The following is a 22,112-nucleotide window of genomic DNA, read 5'->3' on the forward strand; positions in this document are numbered from 1 at the left end:
GAGTGCGGCCACAAGTGGAGTCATGGCTGTGCTGGTACAGTGAGTCAGCTGCAATGGTGACCTCCCCATAGGAAACAGAATCGCCTCGTTCATTGCTTGCTAAGGGAGCTCGCAGGCAGCACCCGGCTGTAGGCAGGTGTTTCCTGCTGTCTACCCGTGGCTGTGATGGAAAACAGTGATAATGAGACCTCTGGAAGCTTGTGTGTGTACAAAGATGGTGTGTGCAAAGATATTGTGTGTGTGTGAAGATATTGTGTGTGCAAAGATAGATATTGTGTGTGCAAAGATGGTGTATGCAAAGATATTGTGTATGCGAAGATATTGTGTGTGCAAAGATGGTGTGTATGTGAAGATATTGTGTGTGCAAAGATGGTGTGTGTGCAAAGATGGTGTGTGTGCAAAGATATTATGTGTGCAAAGATGGTGTGTGCAAAGATATTGTGTGTGCAAAGATGGTGTGTGTGCAAAGATGGTGTGTGCAAAGATATTGTGTGTGCAAAGATATTATGTGTGCAAAGATGGTGTGTGCAAAGATATTGTGTGTGCAAAGATGGTGTGTGTGCAAAGATGGTGTGTGCAAAGATATTGTGTATGTGAAGATATTGTGTGTGCAAAGATGGTGTGTGTGCAAAGATATTGTGTATGTGAAGATATTGTGTGTGCAAAGATATTGTGTGTGCAAAGATGGTGTGTGTGCAAAGATGGTGTGTGCAAAGATATTGTGTGTGCAAAGATGGTTTGTGCAAAGATATTGTGTGTGCAAAGATGGTGTGTGTGCAAAGATTGTGCGTGCAAAGATGGTGTGTGCAAAGATATTGTGTGTGCAAACATATTGTGTGTGCAAACATATTGTGTGTGCAATGCGGCTCACCAGGAAGGAAAAAGGAGTTATAAACAGCCCAAAAGAGCCTTTGACAGGCTGAGAAATAAAGGGCTTGTTTTGTTCTCCCTTTGATGGCATTTCTGTTGTGCAAACACTTCTGAACGTGGCTGGTCCGTGGTTTAAGGTGGTGTCCTTGAGTCTGGTGGGCAGAACGCTGGGGAAGCCAGGAGATAAAGGCAGGATAGTTTCTATCTGCAGCTCATTCACGCTCCTGACCGTTTCTATCTGAACTTTAAAGGTTCAAGGAGTTGGTGGCAGCTTAGAAGGTCACCCCTGATCATGAGGTGTGAGGAAGGAGGGCCAAACACTCCAGGAAGGGGGGAGAGCTGGGGCTGATGGGTGGAGGAATGGAAGGGCAAGGTGTGCGCTGCCAAGGGCGCAGCTGTTAGCAGACACATGTTACAGTAGGAAGGTGTAGGAGTGTAGATAAGAGACAGATACGGAAGGGGCAATGTCCCCAGGCTACGGAATCATCTAAGTGCAGTGAAATGTCTCTTTCCCACGTGGTTCCAACACTCAGTAGTGTTGTAGTGCAGGAGCCTGCACGGGGACTGCTCTCATTTGTGTGTGTCACTAAGGAATGTTTCCAGGCTGCAGGCTGCCCCTTCCACCACCACCCGCAGGCAGAGAATGAGGCTGAGAGGCTTTCACCTGCTCTGCACATTTACAGCTGGGACTGCAGCACGGTTATAGCGGGACTGTTTGTATTTCTGCTGGCTGATTTTCATCCTAGAGTCGCATCAGTGCTGTCATTCTGCTGGTGTGCATCTGCCCTGGAGCTGCTGCTTTGCTTTCCAGCCAGTACAGCCCCAGCAGCCAAGAGATAACTGAATCTCTCAGCCATTAGCAGTGAATGAATGAATGAATACTGTGTACAGCTCCAGCAGGCAGCTCTCCCACCTGGGGAGGGATTCCTTTGTGGGGCTGCCCTGGTGCCCCGCTCATTGCAGCTGTAGGGCTCTACAAAGGCTGCAGGCAGTGGGAAGTGGCAGAGCGTGGAGGTGCCCTGCAGGGGTTCCTTGCTCACACATTTTGAATGCGGTGAGCCAGGATTAAGGAAATAGCACGGCTCACATGGAGGAAGGTTTAAAACACAACGCAATGAGTTCCTGCTGCCCGTCAGCCCCTGAGCTTGCAGTGTATTTCAACACCCTGCGCTCATTAGGGAAGTGGATCTCACTGCAAAACGAACGCACCGAATCAAGCAGCTTCTGCTCCAGAGGAGAAATAAGGCACCGAAAACATCCTGTTGGTTGTTCTTGTGTCTTTAACCAAGTTAAAAAGTGAAGGAAGTTAAGAAATAACCCAGTGAGAGTTGTGCAATCTGAGCTGAAAGCCGGATTACTCAGGGCTAGCGGTAAGCAGGGTGGAACTGCCTGCAGGTTTTGCCATAACAATAGGGCCAGGAGGGGCCTCGGATGTGCTTGCATTCATGAAGTAGCCAAGAAGGAGAGAACAGGAATAAAACAACGTAAATCCCAAAGTTGAGTGGTTTTAGTTGTGAAAACAACACACAGGTCAATAAAGCTTAGAAGCGTCGTGCCTTCAAGTTGCTGGTGTATGCCTGAGCTCTGCAGTGCAGCACCACGTTTACACTCAGTGCTTCGAGGCCTCGTGAAGGGTAGATTGTACTATGAGATATCTGGAGTGCAAACTGATTGCAGGAGGACGCGTGCAGTGAGATAGCAGATGAAGTTTGGCACAGGCTCATGGCTTCAAGAGAAAAACAACCCTAGTTTCAGCATCCAGCTGCAAACCCTCTGCTGCTGCTCAGGAACAACATGTCAAGGTTGTCGCAGCTCCACCAAACACCTGGTGGGAGTCAGAAACGTGGCAGCAAAGGAATTGAAACAACACAGTGCTGCAGCCTGAACTCCTGCTCGCCCTCACTTTGCTGTGTTGCCTACAATTCTTGTGCCCAAGGGCCAAGAGTGATAATCAGAGGCGAGGCACAGCTTCTGCATGAGAAGCAGTCAAACAGGCTGGGAACAAAAGAACTGGTTCTCCAGGTAGAGCCCCGTGTGCCTGTGCTGGGGCTGCAAGGTGACCTGGGCTGAATGCAGGATCACAGAGTCTTTATGGTGGGCAATGATATCTTAGACCCCCCAGTCCAACCCAACCCCAACTGCCTACTAAGCCACGTCCCTCAGTGCCACCTCCCCACATTTCCTAACACTTCCAGGGTCAGGGGCACCAATAGAGATGCACATCAGGCTGCCTCCAACACAGGGGACTGCTGGGCAGATGGGAGAGCAGCACCACACACACTCACTGCTCCACCTCTGGGTCTCCTTTGGGCATCCACCAAGACAAAGAATGGGCAACCTCAGGCAAAGGCTGCTCCTCCGCAGCCCCTTGGTACAGCAGTGGCTGCCAGCTGCCTGGGCACGGCTCAGCCTGCCCCAGCCTGCACCCAGCCAGAGCGTGCACCCAGCCCTTGGCCATCCCTTGCCCCATTGTTAGTCCCAACTCATTCAGATTCAGCCGTAGCCATGAATTAGACAGATTTGGTCTTTATTCAGAGAATCCCACACCATCACCCAGCCCCACGGGCTGCTGCCCCAGGCTGAGATCCCCCAAACATTTCACACGCAGCTTTGAAAACATCGGGCACACTTCGAGGATTTGGAAGATGCGCCGTCACAAGCAAAGCCTGCGCGGATGGTGGGAGATCAGCCGGAGCAGCAGCCCTTCATATAACAGAGCTGCAAGGCTTTCCTTTATTGCAGAGCCTCTTTGGGCACCTTCCGGAGCAGCAGCTCGATGTCATCCTGCAGTTTGATGGTCTCGAAGTGGCGGCTGTAGCGGCGGAAGGGGACGCCGTCGGGATCCACCAGGAACTTCTCGAAGTTCCAGGAGACGTCGTTCCGACACACGGGAGACCAGATGATGTACTGCGGGTTGGTCATCAGCGCCGAGGGGTCGTCGTGGGGGAAGGGCAGCGCCTCTCTCAAGAAGGCGAACAGCGGGTGCGCGCCCTTCCCGTTCACTTCGCACTTCTCGAACATGGTGAAGTTGGGTTTGAAGCCGTTGCCGGGCCGCACGAACTCCAACGAGCGCAGGATCTCCTCGTTGGTGGCGTTCTCCTGCGGGGAGGAGGAGCGGCCCCGTGAGCTCCCGGCCGCGCTGCCGCCCCGCTCCCCGCTCCCCGCTCCCCGCTCCATACCTGGTGCCCGAATTGGTTGCAGGGGAAGCCGAGCACGCGCAGCCCTCGGGGCCCGTAGCGCTGCTGCAGCTCGTTGAGCTGCAGGAAGTCGCGCGTGGTGGTGCCTCAGAGCGACGCCACGTTGACCACCAGCAGCACTTTGCCCCGCAGCGAACCCAGCGCCAGCGGCTCCGCTGCGCCCAGCGGCCGCGCCACGATCCCCGCCAGCCCCGTTGCTGCCATGGCCGCTCCGCTCCGCTCCGCTCCTCTTCCTACACACGGACAGACGCACAAACGCCCGGCCCCTCCCCGCACCTCTTTGTCCCGCCTCAGCCCTCCCCGCACCGCCCGCCCCTTCCCGCAGCTCCCTGCGCTGTTTGGGGCGGCTTTTGAGCCGGGCCGGGGCTGGCAGAGCAGGCGGTGCTGGGGCGGGGCGCAGCGGCTGGGTTGGAAGGGACCCCCCAGCCACAGCCCTGCCGTGCGCTGCCCGCCCACCCCCAGCTCGGGCCGCCCGAGGCCCCTCCGTGACCTGGGGCACCTCCCCGCGGCCGAGGGGCGGCTGTGCGGGCGGGGATGGGGTCAGACGTGGGGTAACGAAGGGTTCGCTCGCGGGGGAAGCGCAGCTGGTGAGCTGGGCTGGAGGAGCACGCAGCCCTGACTCAGAACCCCGCGGTTGATGAGCGGCTGCAGCGCAACGCAAAGCGGGTTTGCTCGACTTACGTAAAAAGAGGAGGAAGGAAAAAATAAAGACTTCCACCCCAAAAAGGGAACAGCACGGGAACGAGCGAGCTCAGAAACAGCGGAGGATGAAATCCCCACGGGCAGCCCAGCAGCTGGGAACTTCCTGCTCTGCCGCTGTGTCATCCCGGGCAAAGGGGAGGGGGCAAAGGGCTGCCTTCCCATGTCCAAAATAGTGCCTGTCCCCTTCCCCCCCCCCCCCCCCCCACCTTCAAAAAGAGACACGGGCGTTTTGTAGGGCTCGGTCTGGGTGCAGCTCGGTGCTCCCTTCCGCAGGGCGCTGCTCCAAACCCGGCTCTGCTGGCAGAGGCTCTCAGCTCCGCAGCAGCAGCTGGAAATACCAACAGCAGCATAGAGATGCATGCTGCCATGCATTGGAGAAGGCTGTGGGGTGCCCTCATTGCAGCCTTCCAGTACCCGAAGGGAACCTATAAACAGGAGGAGAGCCAACTCTTTGTAAGGGTGGATAACAGCAAGACAAGGGGAAATGGTTTGATGTCGAAGGAGGGAAGATTGAGGTTGGATGTCAGAGGGAAGATCTTTACTGTGAGAGTGGTGAGATGCTGAACAGCTGCCCAGAGAGGCTGTGGATGCCCTGTCCATCCCTGCAGGTGTTCAAGGCCAGGTTGGATAGGGCCCTGGGCAGCCTGGGCTGGTGTTCAGTTTGGAGGTTGGTGGCCCTGCCTGCAGTGGGGGGTTGGAGCTTCATCATCTTTGAGGTCCCTTCCAAGCTGGTCCACGCTGTGATCTCACCAGGCAGGGCATGGGATTCCTCCTCCGCAGGCAGCACAGGGGCAGCTCTTACCAGGACAAACAGCCCCAAGCATCTGCAGCCATTCCATGGCCGCACCGAGATGGGCTCTTCTGGTTCAGTTCATCAGACGCTGGAGCAAAAGGCCCGGAGTGAGCGATACAGACACCAGGATACAGGGAGCTTAGAAAACTGCCTTTATTCTATTAGTTGTTGGAAAAAAAAAAAAATGAAAATACAGAAAGTTTAGTTGGCTGCAGAACAGCAAGAAGTTCACAGGTCAGGAGTCTGATCACTACGCGGTAACCAAACCGACACCAAAAGTTTCCTTTTCTTTTTATCCTTTTCCTTTTGCAACTGGGTTCCAGCAATGAGCTTAAGGCAACTGAACAGTTCAGAAGCTCGGAGCGCGAGCAGGCTGCTGTCTTTGTACTCATCCCTACGGCACACGTCATGGGAATAAAACCTCCTCCCTGCGGCTGCGCAGACCACTCGGATGGTTGGGGTGGGTCAGACTCTTACAAATGAACATGGGGAGAGGATCAGCTGCTTTCCATTGGACTTTATTTTTTCTTTTTTTCCAATACAGTTTCTTAAAAAACCCAGAACACCTTTAAACGCAGAGGTTACAAGTAACAGTATTAGGAAATCCAATTATACAAAAAATACTACATCTAAGCTGGGGTAAATAGATTTATTTTTGGTAACATACATTTAAACTGGCACTAATTACACAGTAACTAAAAGGTAACTAACATGAAACCACAGAACCCTCACTTTTCCTTAGCTGTTAATGGGACTCGGTCAGTTCAGAGTTGATCACATCTTCAAACTAACGTTCTACGCCGCCCGGCCCTGAACAATCCCACCTTCCCTCAATGTGACAGCGCTGAAGCTACGCCTGGTTCCACACACAGCCATTCACTGTTGGACTCAATTAGAATAGGACGTTAGTTATTAAGTAGTTACAGACCAATCCTCTGTGCTGACAGCTTTTTCTCTTTCTAGAGAGAAGAAAGAAGATAAGAGAATTGTCTTCAATTAGCGCCTGGCATATCCTGTGAGTGCAGAAAAGGTTGGTTAGAGGAATGTTGAGGTTAACCTTGGGTGCACAGATGAATTTGATGCAGATTGTTATAAAAATCATGGTTGGCTTCTAAATACTGGTAGCAAGATGACTCGATTTTTAATCTCTTAAGTAAATTATAGATAATGAAAAAGGCCAGTAATCATACACTAAGATTAATAAACAGCACTTCAAAATTACTCAAGTGCAGGGTGCTGCTTTGGCCATCTTCCTCTGGCCACACTTTATAACAGAAGGCACCCGGACTTTTTCTTGCCACGCCGGGCTTGCAAAGCAGCTCTAGTGGCCATTTCAAAAACCTCCCTCACACCGTCTTTGGTCTTTGCCGAACACTCCATATATCCGAATGCACCGATGCGGTTTGCCATATCTCTTCCTTCCTCGGGTTTGACAGGCTCCTGCAGCAACACAAAGGAAAGTCAAAACCAAGCGACGTGCTCAGGAAGGAGCTGCAGCATCTGCAGTCACAGCTCTGAAGCCATTTTTCCCTGATCATAAAGCGCTCACTGTGCAGCACACAGCAAGCCACCAGTGCCCACTTGATGCTCTGGGCACAACTGATGGGCACTTTCATAGGAACACAGAACGGCCTGGGTTGAAAAGGACCACAACGATCATCTCGATTCAACCCCCTGCTGTGTGCAGGGCTGCCAACCATCAGACCAGGCTGCCCAGAGCCACATCCAGCTTGACCTTGAATGCCTGCAGGGATGGGGCATCCACAGCCTCCCTGAGCAACCTGTTCCAGTGTGTCACCGCCCTCTGGGTGAAAAACTGCCTCCTAATATCCAACCTCAACCTCCCCTGTCCCGGTTTAAAACCATTCCCTCTTGTCCCATCACTGCCCACTTTCTTCATGTCTTGTTAAACTCTCAGAAAGGAACCTGCCTGCTTCATTTTGGCCAGCTCTCGTCTTGTGTGCTCGTCATTCCTCAGGTCCTTCTTGTTTCCTACCAAGATGATAGGCACGTTGGGACAGAAATGCTTCACCTCTGGGGTCCATTTCTCTGGGATGTTTTCTGTTTAAAGAAACCACAAGTGTGAGCACAACAAAACCCAGTTCTGGGGCTGGTTTTATTTAAGGCTTCTTCCTGCTGACTTGTAGTAATGAGCTGAAACACAGTGATGCCCTTGTTCTATGCTGCACATCAGGTGCTGATAGACCTGTTGTGGTGGTACCAAAAGGACAAGCTGATGGACACCCAACATTTGGGTTTCTCCTGCTTCCTGAGATGACCCAGGCAGGAAGGGTTTACCCATAAGATAGATCAAAGGAGCAGGGAGATCTGGTGAGACAGCTCCCATACAGCCACCAGTGAACAAATGCCACTGGTGACCCTCTCCAGGTTAGGTTTCTTCCCCACCATGCGGAGAAAGAGAACTCTGTATTTGGAACCTAGTCATTGGGAGTGCTTCAAGCCAATCTCTCTCCTGAATATAAAGTCGGGGGGTGGGGGAGGGAGGAATGACACACAGCTAACTTTTCCCATTCCCAAAGGAAGGGAGTTGGTTAATTTTCCTGGATACAGTGTGATCTTGAGCATGTAAGAATGCCATTTTCAAGGAGAAATATTAATAATAGTGACAATAATCAAAGTGCCACTCTGCATTGCAAGGTTCCTTAAAGACCTTGATTTCTGAAAACCAGACGTGGCAATTCACACTAATGTTGAAGCTAGAAATGCTCTCATTGCAGCACATGAGAATACAGTCGATGGAATGATTTCCAAGGGAAATACAGCAACACACAGAAGCAGTTTTTCATGTAATTCCCGACCTACTTACCTAAACTATCAGGACTATCGATTGAAAAACACATAAGTATAACATCAGTATCTGGATAAGAAAGCGGTCTAAGTCGATCGTAGTCTTCTTGTCCTGCTGTATCCCACAAAGCCAACTCCACCTGCAGCAGAAAGACCGGGGCAGTCAGACACGGGATAGGGATGATGTGAATCAGAAGTAAGTAAGCCAAGTGTGCTGAGTGAGGTATTCCAGTCAGCGCCTCTCAGGAGGAAGAAAACAGACTGAACAGCTTTGACATCAGAACTATCAGAAACTGCCCATCCTGTAACCCCAAAAACTGATTTCTTGCAGCTTATGAGAACCTCTCCTTCCATCCACGCCTCACGTCAGTTCTCTGAAAGGACTTGAAAGCTACCAGCAGAAAAGCAAGATGGGGATTAAAGGGACCCAGCTGCACAGGGCTGAGCAGTCATTCAACAGGCATTCCAGGCATAGCGGCTGTCAGCAAAAGAGGACTCTCCAAGTATAAACTCTTTAGGATTATGCATATTTCCTATTGGTTTACAGCTGGAACCCGTCGTGACAAAGAAACGTCAGGCTAACAATTCTTTGTGCACAAGTTCTTATAGCTCCATCTGAGCAGAAATGTAAGCTTGCCATTTGGTTCGGAACACAGCCGGTTTGTGCACAATGCTTCTTGTTACTCAGAACTGAATGAAACTGCTCAGGGTCTCAATATTTACACTTCTACTTGACTCTTCTTCTCTTAGACTCCTATGGCTGCAAAAACCGCAGAAAGCAGCCCACAGCAACTCAGATAGAGACAGACAGAACTCAAATGTAAGCCCTCAGGCAGAGAAGCCTGAAGCTCTGCTCCACTGCAGGCTTTCGTAACCATGTTTTTAGAAGGCAAAGTGCTTGGAACCAAATGTCATCTGCTTATCAAAGAGGCAGCTGACATTTCCGCAGCAGAAAAGGTGCTGCTTGAGCCATTTTTATCTAGTGCTGGTGGCACATGGCTGCACACAGCTGGCAGGGCACGGCTTCCTGGCCTACCCATTGAGAGATGCAGGGGCTCAGACAGAAGGGAGTGAGGCCATTTGATTGGGTGATAGGAGAGAGAAAGGGATATCAGATGCATTTTAAACGACAATTTAAGATCTTGTATCTCAGATATGATACAGCAACTTTAGAAATTGTAACCGTGGAGGAAAATGTGTTTTTACACTGGCCTAAAAGGATTTGTTTTTCTATTCTATCTACACTGTGTGAAAAAAGAGCTCTTTTCAGACATAGACAGCATGAAGAGTAATGAACAAAACCACAATTAATCCATAATCTGACAGCAGCAAATCGAATGTAACAGAACACCCATAACTGGCTCCAATCTTGGCTCAAACCACAACTGAAACTGAGCAGCTCTGGTGGACATTACTGCAACCGAACTACAAGTGACAGGAAGGTGTTCTGACTGCGCCTGAGCCTACAGCAAAGGGACAGCAGGAGAGGCACAGGGGAGCTCAGCACCACAACCTGCCACAGAAGACCAGGGAGGTCAGCTGTGTGCTAACAAACAGGCTTAGAAAGTAGCTGGTCTTTCAAGGTATGAGGTTCCTGCATCAGATGCTTCCAGAGTACCCTGCAAAGTGCCCATTTTACACAGCAGGTGCCACTCGTGTGACACAAATGCAGGACTCTGTTGGATGGCAGAGGTCCAATAGCTGGTTCCTGGAGCAGGAGTCTGGGGGAGTTTGTTTGGAAAACAAAGGGCCTCAGAGGTCATACAGATTCAAAACTACTTTTCCAAGTACTGAAAATGAAATGCACGAGCGATACAAAAGAAGAACTGAAAACGAAGCTCAGTGAACACGTCTGGCTGCTAAGATCTGCATTCCTGCAGACAAGTAGGACAGATGCTGATGAACACTACAAAAACGAAATCCCTCCGAAGCCTGACAGTCATCTGCTCCAAAGAGGATTCTGCACGTTGCCATGAACAGGGAGGAAAAAAAGGACTGCTCCAGGAACTTGTCTTTGTCCTCACAACTGCAGGACCCCATCAAGGCAGGGCTGCCCCTTTGCAGCCCCAACGGGCAGCGGCCCAGCGCCCTCAGCACATCTTTGCTCCAGCAGAACACATTTACCTGCCAGAACTGCTTGTTTTTCAGAATCTCAAATTGTATGGGGTTAGAAATATGTTATAACACGAAATAGGCTGTAAAAAGACATTGGATGTGAGCAGGTCAGTATTTTTACTGCATGCAAACGTGACGCATTTAAAAATAAACTGACAAAGCAAGTACTTAAAGCACCCATACTGACCACTTCTTGTGCTGATCTATGGTGTTCTGAAGAAATGCCCCTTCATTTTGATTACTGTGAGCGTGTGTACATACCTGCTTTCCATCCACTTCAATATCTGCTACATAGTTTTCAAAGACGGTGGGAACGTAGACTTCAGGGAACTGGTCTTTGCTAAACACAATCAGCAGACAGGTCTTTCCACAGGCACCGTCGCCCACTATAACCAGCTTTTTTCGAATGGCTGCCATGGCTGAAACACAAGAGGACAACTTAGTAATCCTTCCATTGGAAGCTCTTAATTGAGATGCTAAGAAGTAGCAATGGTTACGTTTCTAGTCCATAAGAACTTCTAAATCGAGTCTCTCTGCTCTACACAGAGACACATCTGGAACGATGCGAGTTCAGATCTCCATCTTTAAAAGAAAACCATCATGCTGATGAGGCACTGGGCATGGAAGCAGCAGAGGGGAGTGGAAATGAGTGTGTTTTAGCACTGCCTTGCCTGTTCTGGAGTTTGAGACCTGAAACTGCACAGAAACCAAGTAAGCACAATCTGAGAAGCGTGTTTCAGACAATCCAGTGAGCAGCACTTCGGTTTGAGGGCACTGACACTCTCCCCAGGCTGAGCTGTCCCAGCAACCCAGTGCCAGAAAGCTTGGTGAGTCACTTGGGCTGGGGAGCGCCCTGCTGCCACGTCAGAGTGCTCACAGAAGGATCTCCAGGTCTCAGCCCGCTCCTCCAGTTACACTCAGCACTGCAGAGGGCTGGGAAGCACACAGCTGGCTCCTGGATGGCACTGGCTTCGTGGGGGCTGCTGGGATCTCTGCTGCTTCCTCCTGGGAATGTCCCCTCGGCAGCAGTTGAAAGAACAAAAGGAAATGGCAGGAGCTGCTAGAAAGGCAACAGAAGGACAACCTGGTGTGAGGAATGGGAGGAAAGCTGGAAGAGGTTGAACAAAAGCTGGAGTCAGGGCGGGGCTGAATGAGATGACCGTGTTAGAGCTGGCAAACGTCAACAGTCAGGAGTGGCCCAAACAGTGTGGATAGGCACTGACTGCAGGTCATCACTTCCTGCAGATGACTCTGAAAGAGTGATATACAAAGGCAGCAGAACGGAGTCCAAGCCCACCAGAGGGCAACAGGGACCTGGGCAACTCCTGCAAGGGGATGCTGTGGGTGCAAGAAATGCATGCAGCCCTAAAGGAGAATGGGCAGGTATGTGGAGCAAACTTCCAGCACAGGTTCAAGAATGCAGAAATCACACCTGAGTTAGAACATCCCTGCAGCAGAAAGTACTCTGAGAGGCTGAGAGTCCTTGGAAGTGCTATATATATGTGTTTATATATATATATATAGGCTTGTCCTCTTTTCTCCTCAGGCATTTATTTGCTCCCACTGCAGGAACAATACAGCTATAAGGAGGGTCTGAGCTGCATGGAGCAGGACAGAACCACATTGACTTCCTTCTGCATACAGGGCAGAGGTTCTGAGCTTCTGCTGGGGGTGCCAGTAGGGAAGGACCCTTCAGCCATCAGTCAGCCTGGGGACTCCTGGAGCACGGCTTCATCAGACAACTGCTGTAATCCAGATCTCTCCCTAGAATGGGCTACATTCACCTTATGAATACACACGCACACATTTGTGTTATTTACCTTCGGGCTTTAGGGTTATTTTTACAACTGTGGAAGGTTTAAAATGATACAGGCTTTCAAAGGGTTCTCTTTCAGTGGGTTTAGATGGTTTTGAGTATTTCTAGCAATGGTAATATTTGATTTTACGGAACTGGGGATCATCTGTCCTCTGCACCAAGTCAAAGCCAACCCTGCCAGCTCTCCCTACGACCCTTCAGAACCGCAATGCTGAGCCCTATGGACCCCTGGAGCAACCTGCTCCTGCACTCGGCTCCCTCTGAGCACACTTCCCCTGCTGCCTGCCCTCAGCCTTCCTTATGCAATGTAAGCCCATTACCTCTTATCCTACTTGACACGGGCGTAGGAGAACAGCTTATTCCCTTTCTCCAGTGCGTACCCTCATTCAGCCTCCTCTGTAAGCAAACCCACCGCAGCTCATCCAATGATTCTGCCAGCGTCAGAGCTGGCAAACACTCAGAGCAACACCTGGATGGCACAGCTGAGAAGGAATCTGACTGCTTGCAGCAGGACCACATCTTAGCAATCTCCATCACCGGGACAACGCTAACAGCGCTGGCAGCATTTGAGGCCTTCTGCGTTTTGGCACGCTCTGCTTTCATTAACCAGGTACTCTGAATAGCCACCCATTCGGTGCAGAAAGCAAGAAGTGCTTTGCTAGCCAACAAAGCTGTACGATGGGCAGCACCCAGGCTATGCACACACAGCATCTGCTGCAGTGTAGCCAGTGTGCAGCTCCAGTCAGGGGTGAGAAGAGATTCGAATTGAACCTCAGCTCAAGATGATGCCACCCTCCCAGCCAGTGCCTTCCCCAGGTACCACAGGAGCTGCAGTTCCTCCCTCGGCACAGAGCTCACAGCACAAGGAGCTCCTGTTTGCTCAGCTGCCACACTAATACCCTTGTTACACGAGGCTATTTCCAAGCGCAGCACTCACCCAGCATAAAGCCCTGCTTGTTACAAGAACCTACTGAACACTCCCAGAGAATGAAAAAATGGAGAAAAATCTTTTAAATGTATTCAGCCCCTCCACCCCCCCAAAACATTGTTGTTTAATGCAACAGAACCTGCCCCTTTAGTTCAGTAAGCCCATTATTTTCCCAGGTGCCCCCCCTCCTGCAGACCCCAAAGTCATACTCAGAAGGGAGGCCTATGAGCACACTGCTGCTGTTTGGGAGGTAGATATGCCCATACCCCACAGCCCAGGTGTGCCTCTCCAGCTCCACATCTACACCCGGAGAAAGTAATAAAGGGTAATTAAAGCCCTTCCCCTCACATAGGTATCCTCATCACACACTTTATGTCATTGACCCATTGGCCACCACCAACTTTATGTTGCTGCTATGCCACGCAGGCAGACTCAAGGTGTTTTGCCCAAACAGATCACTGCTTATGATAAAAAAAAGCCACAGCAGCAGCCCAGCAATCCCACAGAGGACGTTTCTGCTGCTGGGAGCGGAAATACCCTTTAGATTCTTTCCCACCTGATGTTGCTACAGCCCTCAAGCCCAAAGTGTTGCAGAGTTTCAGCATCTTGCAGACAGTTCTGCTGCTGCCACCCACACGCTGAGCACCAGGCAGACCAATGCCCAGCGCTCTGCTCTCTGTGCTCCCCTACACCCAGCCAACCCTGCCGGGGTGGGGCAGAACCCTGCCAGGGCCTGTGTTCTGTTCTAAAATACTCCCTTCTATGAGGACAGAAGGGGAGGAGTTTCTGCAGCGATTCCAGAGAGAAGGGCAGGGAGGGACTAGGGCTGAGTATGGAGCATTCGGGTGGAGAATGGCACCGACAGCATCATCAGAGGGAAGAGGATGATGGCAAAAGCTGAAGCTGCCCAGACTCCCTCCTCCAGCCCAGCCCAGGCCCCACAGATCTGCCAGCAGAACAAAGCTTCCCAGCCTTCTCCTCCTTCCATCTCCCATGGAAAAACATCACTGACTGCACATCGCGCACGTTTCTTTCCCCCACCACAGCTTTACATTAATAAAAGTACATGTAAGCAAATGTAACAAACACTGCAGAGGTTGCTGATCAACTGCAGTTCGCACTGCCTTCATCAGCTCCTCTGAGCACACAGAGCTCACGCAGGACAGGCCCTGCACTCAGCAGGCCATGCCAGTGAAGTAAAGGAAACTGACCCCAATTCACCTCTTAAGGAAGCTGCAAAACAGGTTTGCAATCAGCCTTGGGATTGCACTGAAAGGAAGGGAGGAAAGAGATACAATTCAGCCATACAGGAGTTAGGTTTAACCCTAAGAAGGACACAGACCAAAATTATTGCCATTATATCTAAAGACATCTAGAACAGAGCTCATCTGCATCGCACTGAAAGCAAAGACAGACCAGTGCTCAGAGAGCTCACACCTGTGCGATACCATGTACAGCACGGAGCACAGAGGGCTGCAAGGATGCCTTGGCCTGGGCTGCTGGCTGGTGACCCTGCACATAGCAGGGGGTTGGAACTGGATGAGCATTGTGGGCCTTTGCAACCCAGACCATTCTAGGATTCTGTGTATTCCTATAAAGGCTTTTGAGAAAGAACCATATTCTTTAGGGAGCATGGAGAACATGAGGCAGTTTTGTTTGACAGCACTGCAAAGTAGTTCTATTTCTAACTACTGTGTACCACAGGAGCAGGTGGTAAGAAAAGATGGGCTTTTTTTGGAGGCTTATGTTTGAAACATAGCCCTCAAAAGAGTCCCAGAGCTGGCAAAGCACAGGGCACGCTACTGATGCTGCACGTTACATGCAATCCATAATGGACATTTTCTATTACGTGACTGAAGTACAATTAAATATGCCACAGGAGGTCAGCACAGCTGCCAGCAGCACTAAGTGCTGGATGCAGGACCTTGGGCTTTCTGCTCACAGGTTATTCTGACTGTTAGCCATGCTCAAGCCTGGCAAGTTTGACTAGTTTGGGAAGTGCTTTGCAAACAGAGCTGCCCATTTCCAGAGCCACGCAGCTGTGCTAAACCCCAGGTAACAAAGCTCAGCAGGCCCTGGCCACTGATAACTCATCACCTTCTCACTCCCCTGCAGCACATCCCCAGAACTGTGAGCAGGGGCAGCTCAGTGCATCACATCCCCCACGCAGCCAGCCTTGGTGAACCCTTAACAACTGATGTATGTCATACTGAGCAAGAAAGAGCTAGCCAGGAGTGCCAAACTAGAGCTTTACAGGCACGAATGTCCCGTGCACATCAGTTACATGCTGCTGGTGCTGCCCTCATTGCTGCAGTGCAAGACAGCACAAAGCTTCCCAGGACGCCGGGTTGGCACTCAGTGCCAGATCAGTGCTGGGGGTATCGTGTGACACCTCAGTGCCGGATTCCTTGTATCAGATGGCAGCCTTTGCCCTTGCTTTCCTCTTCAGGAGGAATCCCGTGTGACAACACGCAGTGCATCTGACCCCTAGAGAAAACTGCTTTTGATGGGGATATGTTTTCTGGATTTCTAGCCACTGCTCTCCACCCACTGGGGATTTACAGGAACAAAGCCAGGGCACCAACCCCAGCCTGCCTCCCGCCTCACACCGCATGCAGAAGGGCAGGGAGGAGGAAGAGGAAGGAACAGCGTCCTGCATGGCTCCCTGGGCAGCTGCACACCAACCCAACCCCCTCCCAGCCGGGCCAGAAGCCTCTGAACCCGCTCACAGCTCTGGGCTCACAGCCTGCAGGAGGAGGGAGCTCCGGCAGCTTAATGACACACTGTGAGTAAAGCCACTTCCTTCCAACTCAGAACCATCCCTATTCATTTCTCTCGCTGCCGCCCAACTCCCAGGCAGGCACAGAGGAGCAGGCAGGCCACCTCCCTCACCCTTTCTGCTTTTAGCAGGAAGGAGCACCCGCTGCTGTGGCTCTTGCTCCGGCAGCACTTGCACTTTCTGCACTGGGGTAAGGTTTTATTTGTTACTTCCTCCTTTGCAGGTCTGTTCATTCCTCCATGCTGCTGTTTGGTGCAGCAGGATCTGCAGCCCAGCAGCTGAGCGCCCCATCAGCACAGGCTCTGTGCTCTACCCACATCTAAAAGCAGCCCCCCTGCATTGAGTACAAGCCATACTGATTTCATAGCAGATCTTACTGAAAGCGATGCACAATCAAACCCAAGGCCAAGAGAACACCTGCACTTCAGAACAGAACTGAAACAATTAGCACTAATTGTTTCCCAGTCCTCGATGAGTGACAGTGCCTTAATTCTTTCCTGAACGCTTTGTTACTCGTTCCATTATTGTACCTGGGATTGATGCCTCGCTCTGATGGGATTATAATCGTTAAGGCTGTCCTACTTCTCCTGATTATTAGCGCACTTCCAGACTCCTTAAATCACTGCAGCACTTCAAGAGCTTTCTGGAAAAACACACCCATATCGACCCCCCCACTTGCAGGTCAGATAAAGCTTCAAGCTGAGCCACACGCAGAGCAGAGGTGTAAGGCAGCAGCTCCAAAGCAGACAGTGATGTTCCATCCTTCCTATTGACAGAGGTTATGAAGACATCTCTGAGATCTGACACCTCCTGGCCCAGGCTCCTCAAGCTCCTTAAGCTCCTTTTCCCCCCCAGCAAGGCGCTTTCTGTGCCTTCCAACTTGTTTTTTCTACTTTCAGTTTCTACTTTTCTCCCATCCCATCCATACGGCAGAACACAGAACACACGCTTCCATTTCCCTTCCAGGCCAGGTTACTCACTTACAGAAAAACATCACAAAGGGAGGTTCCCAAAGCATTTTTTCTTGCCCTAACAGTCAGAACCTAAAGCTGCAACGTGCACAAGCAGAACCCTCCATCCAAAAGCTGTTTCTTTAAACACCAAACCCAACCAGATCCTCCTGGGCTCCCACAAGCTCCCCGCTGTGCCGCCCTCCTCCATTCCCAGCAGTTATGGGATGGATGCCACTCCAGCACCCAGGGAAGAAGTTAACTGCAGCAATTCTCCTCTGGTCCATAGCAGGACACCTTCCCACCCTGCCCCAGGACAGGGCTATGGGGCAGGAAGCATTTATCTTGAGGGTGCGCAGCTCCATCACCCCTCCATGTGCCTGTTGCTTTGCTCCCACTGACCCCTCTCTTTGTTATCAGCACACACGAGAGCACTTCCCTTATGCAATACTGAGTCCCAAGATTACTCCACACAAAATGAGATTAGGGCTTAATATTGAGGTAATTATAGTAGGTCTGTGGATTTCCAGTCATGCGTGCGACCTGTGGGACACTCAGCATTTGGACCAGCTTTCTGCTCAGCGTCCCCCTCGGCTGCCCACCGGCTCCACAGGCACCTAAAATAAAGGGCAGGGAAAGGAAAAGCTCAGCTACAAGCTTATTTTCCCAGTTTCCAGCTTGGGCATTCCTTGCTTTGCAATCTTTGTGCTCAGCAGCACATCTGACAGTGTTTCCTTCTGTGATTTTACCTGCATGGTCCTGGAGCTCCAAAAAAATCACTACCTCTCAGTGCACTTTGTGGGGCTCAGCTGGAAGGTTCAGCTCTAGGCACCCCCTGCCTTATCTCTGGTCACCCTCATTAGCCTCACATCTGCTTCCCCTGGCATTCTGTACCCCCACTCCCTTTTCACGTACAGCAATCAATGCATCAATGGGCTGTGACCGAGCCACGATGCCACCCTGTTTTCTTACCAACTCCTCTTCCCAGAGCTCCTCAATCGATCACTGCCAAACATTAAACTTACATTTCCACTGAACGATGACAAACCCTTCCTCGTAAGCGGCAATAATTAACTCTCACCCCACCAGTTAAGATTATTTCTTCCCTCTGATTTGCATTTACATGGAGTGAAATGCATTTGATGCTTTTCCTCCTTCCATTCAGGACCCAAAAGCCTGGCCTGCACTTCTTCCTTCTCACTTTTGGTCCTTCCTCCTCCCTCAACACCCCACCTTCAGCCCTCACCAGATCCTCTGGTTGCATTGAGCAGATCCCCACACCTCCCCTCTGGGTGCCTGCAGGGCATTCAAACACTTGGGTACACTCACATATTTCCTTTGCAAAAGCCACACTGACTTCACCCCCTGTAAGTTATGGGTCTCTTTCCATTTTATTTTTCCTTTAAAATAAAAAAAAATAGGCATTGAACTCTGTGACCTCCTACTGAACTATTTTTAAGGACTGATACCATGCCAGCCATCTTCAGTTTCTCTGCCCTCATGCCGTTAAGCAAGAAGTCACATAGCAGAGCCACCAATGCAGCTGCAGGATTGCCAAGTTCCTTTGGAAACCCTTGGGCACGTACCATCCACGGAGCCTTGGCACTCTGTAACGATATTTATCACTTTTCTCTAAAATAACCTCTTTGCTGACAGTCCTTCAAGCAGAGAGAGATCTTCCAACGAGTGTTCTGGCAGAGGAACCTCTTTGGACTCCACAGTAAGCAGAGAGGATGCATCTAAGTCCGTTCATTTCCCTCTGATGGCTTTAATATCAAATATTTCTATCACCTACTGACCTTCCTGACTCCAGAAAGCTTCTTGCTTCCGAAGGGCCTGGAAAACAACATATTCTTTTGCTATCAGAATGATGTTGCTGAACGCCTTTCTGGTTGGTCCTCGTGCTTTTCACTTGAAGGTGAGAGCTCACGTCCTCATTCACTTTTCTGGTCAACTTCATGACTTGAACTGTATCCCTAACAGTTACCTTATCCCAAGCTGCATGCTCATTCTCCTCTGTCAGCGTCCCACAATGTAATTTAGAATCTTCCCAGCAACGTGTTCAATCTAAAGTGCAGAAGCCGAGCTCTGCTGTGGTTGACATGGAAGGCAGCCTTCCCCAATAACTTTTGGACTGAGCCGAGGCACTCTGTCAGCACCAAGATCCTCCTGTCAGAGCTCTCTCATCTCACACAGCTTTGGCAGGGCAGACAGGTGAAGAAGAAAGAGTCTTCAGGTATAAAATACGCAGCAGATGGAACTTGAGCAGGAAATTCAAGCATTCCAAACCCCTGCCACAAGCAAAGAGCAGAAAATCCTTTGCCTTCCCTAAAAACAGTGAAGGTGAGCAGGAGGAATCGCTTTGCATAGAGCACAGGAGGACCCACCCAGCTCCAGCTGAGACAGAGGGCTGCAAAGCACTGCTGCCTTACTGGGCAAGGAGGCCACAGGCTGTCCTGTTTCTGATCAACAACGGCAAAAAATAAACAACAAAACCTAAACGTTAGAGCTGGAGGAAAGAGAAACCCGCACACGTTGTGGGAGCACAGCCCAATTCTATGCCATGACACCGGGCACATCGGTGGCACTGTCTGCTCCTTCCTGCAGACCGTGCCCACGGCTGGTCAGAGAAGAGCAAATCCTCCTCCAATGTTCTTTACGTGACTCAAATACCTTAAGGAGAAGCTGTTCTAAGGATATCTCTGTTATTTCACCTCCTCTTTGCATCCTAAGTAAAAACACTGCGACAAGAAAAGGACGGAAGACAGAGAGAGAGAGGAGAGGCAGATGTGAGCTGCTCTCCCGCTTCCCCTGCACTTTCAGAATCCTCCCCACGCAGCTCAGAGCAGGCAAAGAACAGATCTCACCAAGGTCAGAAGGACCCGGACACCTGGCACTGCTGCCAAACAGCAAGTCAGGGTAACAGCACCCATGGCCTGAACACGGCTCTCCACCAGCATACCCTGGGGAGTAACACACGAGCTGTCCCAGGCTTCAATAGCAAAGGTGAGGAAGTGCTTGGCTGGGGAATGCAGCACCGCAGCCAGGAAGGAGCAGGAGGAATGATTGGTGGTAAAGCAGCAACCGCGGCAGGACAGCACAGAGAAACAGGGTAAAGCAGAACCAACGGGGCAAAGAAATAAGAAAGTGTTGAAAACAAAGTGAAAAGAGCGAGGAAAAGCATTTCTAAACCCTTCCAAAACCACCCAACTGTTTCCATTTGGAATTCGCTTATCTGAAGGGCCATCTCCAGCCCTACATCCTGGTGGCAGCTGAGACCACAGAGGATGTTTTTACCGTCAGTTCCTGGCTCAGGGAACTCCCCGCCTCCTCCGGCAGTTGCTGTGGCACAAAGCCAGGGCAGGGAGCTCCGGGGGACGGCCCTGCACTCAGCTCCTCAGCCCTAAGCATTTCATACGAGTGTTAAACGAGACAAATTGCCCATTAAAAAATAATTCGCGTCAAGCATTTGAGCTGGATACGCTTTGAAGCATTCCAGGGAGCTAATTAAAATGAAATCAGGCTAATGGCAATTTCTTTTTTTTTTTTTCCCCTTTCTTCAACACGAAGCTTTGGTCCAAAGCAGAGCTGGGAGTGTTCAGCTTATCTAGAACAGAAGCAGAGCTGTGTGGCTGCAGGACCAGGTGGGAATGAGGGCACGGAGATGGGCTGGGAGTGCTTTGCACAGAGTGCTTTGGTGGATGGGATTCTCAGGGAGGAGTAGAGTTCATATTGCCCTACTAAAAGCAATTCAGGACTAAAGCCCTTGGCGTTGCAGCCTGCAGTGTGTGGAGTTACAGCTAACAGTTAGAAGGAGCCGAAGTACTTTGTCAGATAAGAAGAGGTGACAGAACAGCGACTTTAAACTCCGAGAGGGGAGGAAAACAGGGAGAAATTCTTTGCTCAGAGGGCAGTGAGGCGCTGGCAGTGCTGCCCAGAGCTGTGGGTGCCATCCCTGGAGATGCCCCAGACCACGGAGGGGCCCTGAGCAGCCTGAGCTGGGGGGGGGCAGCAGCTCACGGCAGGGCTGTGGCCGTGCGGTCCCTATCTCGGTCCCTATCTCGATCCCTATCTCGGTCCCTACGGCTCCCCCCGCACACCCCGTACCGGAGCCCCCCGCCCAGCTGCAGGCCCGGCCCGGCCGCCCCCGGCTCCTCCCGCGCTCGCCGCCCGCGCGCCCCGCCCGGCTCTGGCCCCGCCCCCTCGCGCTCTCGCGGCGCCGCGCGGTGACGTCACCACGGCGGGCTGCCAGTCACGGTGCCGCCCCGCCGCCCGCTCGCGTCGCGCCCCGTGGCGGAGCCGCCCGACCCCGCGCCTCTCCCGGCCCGGCTCCGCGCCGTCGGTGAACCCGGCGGGCCGCCACGGGGCGCCTCGTCGCACGGCTTACCCCACACACAACGCCCCGCCCTCCGCTCCCCTCCCCCCCCCGCCGCCCGGAAAGGCCCCGTTACCGACCCCGGAAACTTCGGGGCACTCCGCCGAGCGGCCGAGCCGCGCCTCGCCAGCTCCCCTTTGTGCGGGAGGAGCGGCCCGATCTCGGCGGCGAGGAGCCGGGCCCGGCTCGAAGAGCTCGGCCGCCCCCGCCCCGCCGGCCGTCGCGCGGGCTCCCGTCGTTCGGCCGAGCCCCACCCGAGAGCCGCCGACGCCGCCGAGGTCGGGGAGAGAGCCGGGCGGCCGCCCCCAGAGCAACTGAGAACCCCGTCCCGGTACCTGCGGCCTCCGCTGGCTCCGACTCCCGCCGCTTCCTGCTCCACAGGCCCGAGCTCGAGCGGCGGCGAACGGAAACGGGCGGGGCGGGGGCGTGCGCGCTCACCGGGCCCGGCGCGACGCGGCGCGGCGCTGCGCTCCTCAGCCGGCCCCGCCCCGCCCGGCGCGCGCCCCCGGGCGCGTCCCCGCCTCGAAACAACCAATGGCAGCGCTCGGCCGCGGGGGCCGCCGGGAACGGCCGCTATAAAAGTTCGGGTGCTATTTACGCCGCGCGGAGTGGGGGTCTGCGCATGCGCGGTGCGGGGCAGGAGCGGCCCGTAATGGTGGCGGTCGGTGCTCGGCGGAGCTCGACCAGGAGACACCGAGCGGAAACTGCGGCTGTGCTGCCGGTACCGAGAGCTGCTGGAACGCTCTTTGCCTGCGGGCTGTACCCACGCTGCCCATCTC

General features: G+C 52.2%; 2 protein-coding genes across 2 annotated transcripts; both read right to left on the minus strand.

The window, feature by feature from the left end:
• Positions 1-3,382: 3,382 nt before the first annotated feature.
• On the minus strand, positions 3,383-4,354 carry GPX1 (glutathione peroxidase 1). Its single transcript, XM_072347294.1, has 2 exons — positions 4,050-4,354; positions 3,383-3,969 (listed from the first exon to the last, which is right to left on the minus strand). Exons 1-2 carry the CDS (start codon positions 4,269-4,271, stop codon positions 3,604-3,606), a joined length of 588 nt encoding a protein of 195 aa, XP_072203395.1. The 5' UTR covers positions 4,272-4,354; the 3' UTR covers positions 3,383-3,603.
• Positions 4,355-5,691: 1,337 nt separating this feature from the next.
• On the minus strand, positions 5,692-21,820 carry RHOA (ras homolog family member A). Its single transcript, XM_072347109.1, has 5 exons — positions 21,669-21,820; positions 10,747-10,904; positions 8,390-8,510; positions 7,493-7,623; positions 5,692-7,002 (listed from the first exon to the last, which is right to left on the minus strand). The coding sequence occupies exons 2-5, from the start codon at positions 10,900-10,902 to the stop codon at positions 6,829-6,831; spliced, it is 582 nt and encodes a 193-aa protein (XP_072203210.1). The 5' UTR covers positions 10,903-10,904; positions 21,669-21,820; the 3' UTR covers positions 5,692-6,828.
• Positions 21,821-22,112: the final 292 nt, after the last annotated feature.

Source organism: Excalfactoria chinensis, chromosome 12 (assembly GCF_039878825.1).
Source record: "Excalfactoria chinensis isolate bCotChi1 chromosome 12, bCotChi1.hap2, whole genome shotgun sequence".
Classification (NCBI taxonomy): domain Eukaryota; kingdom Metazoa; phylum Chordata; class Aves; order Galliformes; family Phasianidae; genus Excalfactoria; species Excalfactoria chinensis.